General features: G+C 30.4%; 1 protein-coding gene across 2 annotated transcripts; it reads right to left on the reverse strand.

Annotated features, from left to right (window-relative positions):
• Nucleotides 1-1659: 1659 nt before the first annotated feature.
• On the reverse strand, nt 1660-6265 carry LOC111042543 (thymidine phosphorylase-like). Of its 2 annotated transcripts, none has more exons than XM_022327181.1 (7): nt 5520-6265; nt 4683-4955; nt 4385-4543; nt 4196-4314; nt 2613-2775; nt 2317-2538; nt 1660-2152 (listed from the first exon to the last, which is right to left on the reverse strand). In XM_022327181.1, exons 1-7 carry the CDS (start codon nt 5632-5634, stop codon nt 1872-1874), a joined length of 1332 nt encoding a protein of 443 aa, XP_022182873.1. In that variant the 5' UTR covers nt 5635-6265; the 3' UTR covers nt 1660-1871. The 2 variants fall into 2 exon arrangements, with proteins under 2 accessions (XP_022182873.1, XP_022182874.1); XM_022327182.1 differs by having other exon boundaries at nt 5480-5587.
• Nucleotides 6266-8011: the final 1746 nt, after the last annotated feature.

An 8011-nucleotide genomic window follows, 5' to 3' on the forward strand; every position in this document is an offset into this window, starting at 1 on the left:
CTGGTACCTAAATGTCTAGAAATGTTTGACAAAACTTTTTTTTTTATAAAGCTACTCTGTTTGCATATGAACTATATCTGCGGTGGTGAATCGCTGCCCAATATTTTAATCAAGTACGAATTGGGGCCCCAGCTTTTAGGCCCACAAATTGTTGCCAAATAACAATTACCACTTCATATTATCAGCCTATATTAGCGTTACCCTGCAGGAGGCACCGCGCCGTAGGGACGTCTCCCCAAAATATGTTTGTTTTGTTGTTCTATATGGATTTTATAATTTATAATTTTTTTGCCGATGAGTAATTTTAATTTTAGATTAAATGTATTGGTTTGGAAAAATACTTAAAACTTAGTGGCTTAATGAAAACAAACTGCCCTATTCCTTTTTGTTTAAGGTTTGTCATCTATTGTTTTCCACAGAATTTCTTAGTTTTGAATCCTTTTCTTCTCCATATTATGTAAGCGGTAAGCCTCGCATTGATCACCAAGTAACACATCAACGAAGTTATAAATGTTATGATGGCTAGTGTACAGCAACATACCTAAATATTTAGTTTTGAGTGAAAACTGTATACTGTAGGTACCCATATAGGTACTAGTGGGAACATGGATTCCGGTGAATAATTACTCGAGCCGCAATTCACCTACTGCAACTAAAAGGTTATCGGGCCGGAGAATTCACTGGTCTCCGACGTCGTAAACAATACCTCGACCTCGAGTAGCAACTCAACCACAGCTATATCACAAACTTAAAACTATAAATATACCATATAAGTTCAAACTATTTTGAGACGATTATGATTCAATGACTAAGATATGTTCATACAATTAATATAATAAAATAAAGATGGATCAAGTACTTGCCAATATTTCTTTTTCACAGATTGCGAATTTATTACAACAATAAATTCTTCAATATCTTTCTAAATATTCAAAGTATATAATTCACTATAATAATCCCGTAGGCTGTAGGTGAATTTACATCTAAAATCGTACACAATTAGTTTAAAAAAATAAACATCAACAAACCCATAAATTAGTAATTTACTAATTACTATTTACCAATAATTAACTCTTGACTTTTAAATTACCAACTTCTGAAGTAGTGTCACTGGAACGTCCCTTCATTCACTTGACAGAGTATTGTATTTCTTTTGACACCAAATTTATTCATTGTTATTGTGCATAAAACAGATTGTAAATATTTTCTACTCAAAAAAATAAATAATACATACAAAAAAAAAAATGACCTACTACATCGTTGTTTGCCATCAAACAAAGTATAATTTAAAAAAAGAATATTTTATCCCATTAAATTGACTTGAAAAATATAGGTTATCCAGAACTGATATCTGGACTTATTTAATTATTTTTCTTCGACAAAAATCACATTTCTTGTTTTTGTTATATGTTGCGTGACATAATAAAAAAACCGAGAACTCCTTTTTTAAGTAGATAACTTACCAGTGCCTCTGGTTTTATTTCTCAATTTATGATGTTTAGATGAATAATTATTGTTTGTTTTTTAATATCTCATAAGTACCTACATAATTATAAGCGTCTTGTCGGTACAATGTGTTTATGTTCATGTCATTAGTGTTAAACCGATAATAAAATATATTGTATATTATTATAATATTTTTAATTTGTATAATATAGTGATCATAACTTAGAAGATCTGTCCTTCAATAGTTCAATGTTTCAACAATGTTATTGATAACATAAATTATTAATGAGTAAATTAATACATACAAAATGTAAAATAATAATTCGTATAATTTCAATCAAACGTAAAAATTGATTAAGTCGTATAGATATTATAACTATATAGATCTTAAACAGAATTTGAAATTAAAATTATCCTTAAAACTATTAATTAATATCAATAACCCCTAGTAAAATATCTTCCGGTTCTACAATTTCATTCGTTAATTCAATCGATTGTTGTAATAAAATTAAATACGATTCATTCAAATCAATCTCATTATGATAGAGAACCATACAAACAGTATCAGTTTTCACACGATCGCCTTTTCTCACAAGTAAGTGAATACCGACCGCTGGATCGATCGCTTGGTTAGAAAATTGTCTTCCGGCACCCAATTTGTTACAGACTTTAGCAATAGTCATACCATTTATGTCATTCACGTAACCTATAATGATATATAATATAAAGTAGGTACGTTAATGTATAATATTAAACTAGATCATTTTTTTTGGCCTGCAAGTTTCGTATTTAAAATTATTTTTTGAATAAGTACATTTTTCATACTTAAATAAATGCATTTCAAAATTTTAAATACTTCAGCGCATATACCTGAAGTGAGAGACTTGATTTCGATCACGTATTTGGCCATTGGTAAGACGGATGTTGTGTTGCCATAACACAACTCATTTGCTATCCGCTCATCGACTCTCAATTCTATTAACATTTGTTTGAACTTTTCCAGAGCTGTTCCATTATTTAACGACTCGGCCATACGCTTACGACCTTCATTCACCGAGCTTACTTTATGAGTCATTTCTAACAGATGTCCACCTATTCAATTTAGCGTAATAATAACAATTATTTAATTCATTATTATTGTGCAAATAAAAAATATATATAAATACCGATTAGTTCAAGGAGAGTTTGTAAGTCACTCGGACCTTTTCCCTTTAAACAATTTATGGATTCTAATATTTCCAAAGAGTTACCAACATAATTACCAATTGGTGCTGACATTCTAGTCATCAACGCTCTACATTCAATACCCATCAGTTTAGCCACTAAAACCTACAACATTACACAAACTATACGTTATATTATGTAAATATATACGACACATACATGGAATTGAGATATTTGTGCTCTGCAATGCCAATAGTTATTTTCCTAATTAGCCGCATGGGTATAGCGCGCTATCCACCTATATACAAGTAGATGACTAAGAGAAGATAAAAGTGAATTTAATTTTATGATAATATTTATTTACTCGTACCTTCAAAATAATACAAAATTACATCTTTCTAATTTCTATAAACGAGATCGGGAGCGGAGATTTGCTCAATATATCGTCCCTGTCGGCTATCGCACACGTTCAATTTCTATCGGAATGTATCTATATTATGTATTTATACGTTTCCAACATAGCAATCGATATAAAAATAAATAAATAAGGAATAAATAAGGAATAAATAAGGAATAAAAAAAAAGAATGAAAAGAAAATATGGAATAATGAGATAAGAAATCTGAAAACAGATTCCTGATTCTTCTGAAGTCTGCTGAATCGTTTATTTTTGCAATCTCATAAAACGAATAAAAATACATATACGATTTCACAGTCTCATATATGACCTTTCATAAATAAACAAAGCATAACATTCATAACAACCACGTAAACAAAGAATAATGCATAGGTACTAACTACTATAATAAATATCTCCTTTGATAAATAAACGACGAGTAAACGAGACGGACAAGTTGATACGAATTGCAACTTTGTTTTAAGTGTTTAATGGCTTGTGAGTCGTGGCTTGTAAGTGTGTGACAACTGGAGTAGCTATACATGCCGCGGTCCTCAAACATAACATAAAAGTGCTTAGATATCTAGCTAGTTAGTTACCTATTTGTGGGTCTGAATAAATAATATTTTTCTTGTGAGCAGTAACTACAGGCTGTATAAAATAATATAGGTATGTTAGTAAAACAGTAGGACTTTATAGGGTTGAACGGATTTTAATTTTTATTAATTTACAAGTTAACTATATTTTAATTAAAACGAATTTGAATTTTTTATAATCGGGTTATATTTTGAATTGCAAGAAAATTATTATAATTATATTCATTACATATTAATTATAGATTATAATCATAGTATCAAATTATGTCACCAAACATTGACAACAATAAAAAAAAAAGCGTCAAACGAGTAACGAATTTCAAATGGATCACGGACGATACATAACTAATCAAACTACTAATTATTGTTAGTAAAGTTAAAATTTCTTCAATTGTAGAACAAATTAAACCTAACATGCGAGATGAGAGATAATTACTATATAGGTACGCCTATACTGTTATGTAAATTTACTTTAGTAAGTATTGCAAAATCAAATTTTGTATACCCAAACTAAATTGTATAGCTAAAGATAATTTATAATATATTCGATTAATGTGTAGGTAATTATTTGTTAAATTATTAAAATAACTTACAAATTGCTTTCCAAATGTCTTAGCTTCGTCGATTGAACGAAAAAAACTCGCTGATCCAACTTTTAAATCAAGTATTAAATATTTAATACCAGCGGCAGCTTTTTTAGATATTATAGACGCTAATAAAATGGAAAATAAAGTGTCTTATTCGAATGTTTTTTCATATTAAATTGGTAGGTACTAAATTACCTATAATTAATCCGGCATTATCGACCGTGGCAGTGACATCTCGAGCTTTGTAGAGAACAGAATCGGCCGGCGACAAATCGTCCGAGCCGACGATGAAACATCCGAAATTATTACCCAAGTCCAACAGTTGTTGGTCGCCGAAACTAAACGCGGAAAATCCTAAAACGATGTATAGTTATTACTCATCAGCGTTATGGTGATGTGGTGTTAACGATTAGTTATTATTTAACTATATACAGTAAACGGCTTCGATTAGACAGCGATAATACTCGTTAATGATAATATATATTGCGCAAACCAGGAATACTCTCGAGTTTGTCTAACGTGCCACCGGTAAACTCCAGTCCTCTGCCCGACACCATGGGTATGATAAAGTCTTCTTGCACGGCACTCAGTGCAGGGACGAGAGGAATCGAAACTTTATCCCCGACGCCTCCGGTACTGTGTTTGTCCACGACAATTGCCGACGATCTGAATTCGAGTGTTTTTCCGGAATTCGCCATGGCCGTGGTCATGTTGCAGACCTCGGCGTTGGTCAAGTCGTTTAAATACAAGGCCATTAACATCGCTCCTGCGTGAATAAACATACCACATTAATGTTTTATAATAGCATATTGTATGCCTAGGTAAAAGTTGCTGTACACAGGATCGGAAGCGTCAAGCGATGATTTATTGGGTTTTATATATGAATATTGATGTTTTCAGCACGCAACAGCCACCTCTAATTTTTAGTAAATTGCCTGATGATGTGAGGTGTGTTCGTGTGTAGCCCGAAATCGGAAATGTGTAGGTACTATAGTATAAGTAGGTAACCAAAAAAAATGAGGTACGTATAGTAAAGTCATTTGTAAACAATGATGTGAAAGGTGTTTTCCCGAGGGCAAGTCAACAGGAGGAAGGAAATTTCCGAAAAATATTTTGAGTATGAAATGTATAAGTATTATTGTAATTCAAAAAAAAAAAAAAAACGGTAGTAATGATAACGAAAAAAAGTAATAGAAAACATATTTTTTTCAAAAATGTTGTTTTGTAACAAACTGAAAATCAAGTAAAAAATTATATTCAAAAACTAACGTTCTTCAATAAAATAATCACCTGGTTAGGTTAAACTTCCTAACATCGTGACCGCTCTTACCGATTTGACATTGGTCTATGCATCCGTCCACTGTACATTTTACGAAAAATTTGATCTCATCGTCGGTCAATTCGTTTTTTTGGCACTTTTTTTTTATTATCGATATGATACTCATCGCGCAGTTATAATATGAACATCAGTCGATCGATGTAATAACGTTCATCTGCAGTATCCCGCACCGATGTATTTATAGGTACTAATAAGTGCAATCAAAACAATATTATATTATATAATAATATAGGATTATAAGGTAGGTTGTAGGTGGGTAGTAGGTACGCGTTTGTAGTGAACTCCGTCACTATTGGTTCGAATCGATAATATTTTATTCGATTTATAATGATAATAATAATTATATTATGTGCACGACACTATACCTACCGCGGTCATAAATTGTTATAATTATTATTACTGCAGTGGTGTTTTATCTATACCGAAGCCTAAATGTTATTTTAAATTATTTATCGATGAGAGATAATTAATATCAATAGGCCTAAGCGTTTGTTTTGAGTTCTATAATATGTATAAAATGTTATCTACGTACCTATAAATATTACGTAGGTGCGTTTTGTTCTTGCAATAAAACAATAATAATTAACTGAGGTTTACTATTCTGTTCTAATTGAACTGAAGGAGCAAAGTTTGGATTAAATAATTTTTAAAATGTAGATAGGTACTTTTGTTTTAAACATATTAAACATTACACGTGTCTAATATATGTGTGTTAGTTATACAGGTATAACTGGTATAAGATTATTCATTGATTTAAATGTTAACACTATAATAATGTACCAATTGCCGATGTACATTGGTGCAAAAGGGCACTTAGCCTTTGTATTTAGCACCCTAAAGTTCAAATTTAACAGCCCTTGTTTTTTAGGTTTATGGCTAATTATATTATAATAATAATGAAATACTATGCATCTAGTAGATTATTTATAAAATGAGTACCCATTAAATGGTTAAGTATATATTTTGTTTTTATCATTAATATGAAGTGGGTATCAAAAGTTTTCAAGTATCGATGATTGAGAATTTGAAGATAAGACTATTTATTGAAGTATAACTTTTTTAGGCACAATAGAGTAAAATGGATTGATGGAGGAGCTATAAAAAATCCGAAAATATTTTAGCCGACATTATTAGTCAAAAATATTTCATCTGACAGTATTTAAGCCAAAAAATATTTGATCAGAACTATATTTAGTCCGAATAGTATTTCAGCCGGCACATAATATTTTGTCCCAACCGATATTATTGAGATTAAAGTAATTTATTTTACTATTAAGCATTAGTGGGTAGTACTAGGTACTATACGCAGTAGATTAAATTCATTTTTGTCAGTCAAAATACAATTTAAAAGTCATCGTGTGTATAAAATATAATAATTTATTTTAAAAGTTTCAAGTACCCACGAATAATATTTTTAATTTACAACAAAATAACATAAATCATTATTCTTGGTTATTTAATATGTAATTTCGTCCACATTTGAACATAAAAAAACTGTCCTTATATATTTAGATTTTTTGGTTATAGAATAACCTATACTTGCTTGGAACTTTGTTTTAAATTTTAACTCTAAAATTATTTATACATTTGAATGATATAAATGTTGTCAAAATTTGAACTTTAAATGCTTATAAAAAAAAATCGTGTCTATACACTGAGTATACCGTGTTTATTTATGAAGAAGTCATAGAAGTTTTTAAAATATTAAATCCTAACATCAAAAGACGAATGGAACTTTAGTGAAATGTATTAATTTAAATGTTAGCTGTTTAAATTTTGTTTTCTACTTAGAAATGTTGTTGTTTTCTTAAGAGGACGTGATACCTGCATGTGTTGTTTCTGTCTTACAAGTGCGTAACATAGCAAATTTTATGCTCAGCAGAATACTTGTAGCTCCATTAGTTTAAAAATTAGTGCGAATTGACCTCTTATAAAATCTAAAGGTAAGATTATTATCTGGGCAACCTCATAGGTTTTTTTATATTTTAATTTTAACGCGAGTTATGAGTATTTTACACACTATTTTTTACTCCGGTTGGGTCGAACGAGTATTATGTGAGAAGCCACACGAATACACGAGTAATAGCTATATATAATATATAAAAGACAAACTGTGAGGAGTATAGGTACCTATATGGATTATGAAATAGGAATCAAAACATACTCAACTGATTATGATGAATCAAGCAAGCCGGCTTAGATAATAATATATCTAGATTAAACCATTTATTTTAGGGCGACCATTATTAATATTTAAACATAATCGCGCATTCGTTTATCTCTGCTTGCTATCGGTTTACATAAGAAAACATTTTCTCATTAGTTATTTACTTATTACTACCCTCCGCAGGTGGATTACATATCTCAAATTCACTTTAGGCCCGGGAAACAACGGGCAATTCAGCAAGTGTATTCTTAAAACAACATTTCTTTGTTTGTCATCTTTAGACTCAGAGAGCATTTATAGATTATTTTTCAACTAA

This window comes from Myzus persicae, unplaced genomic scaffold (assembly GCF_001856785.1).
Source record: "Myzus persicae strain clone G006 unplaced genomic scaffold, MPER_G0061.0, whole genome shotgun sequence".
NCBI lineage: Eukaryota > Metazoa > Arthropoda > Insecta > Hemiptera > Aphididae > Myzus > Myzus persicae.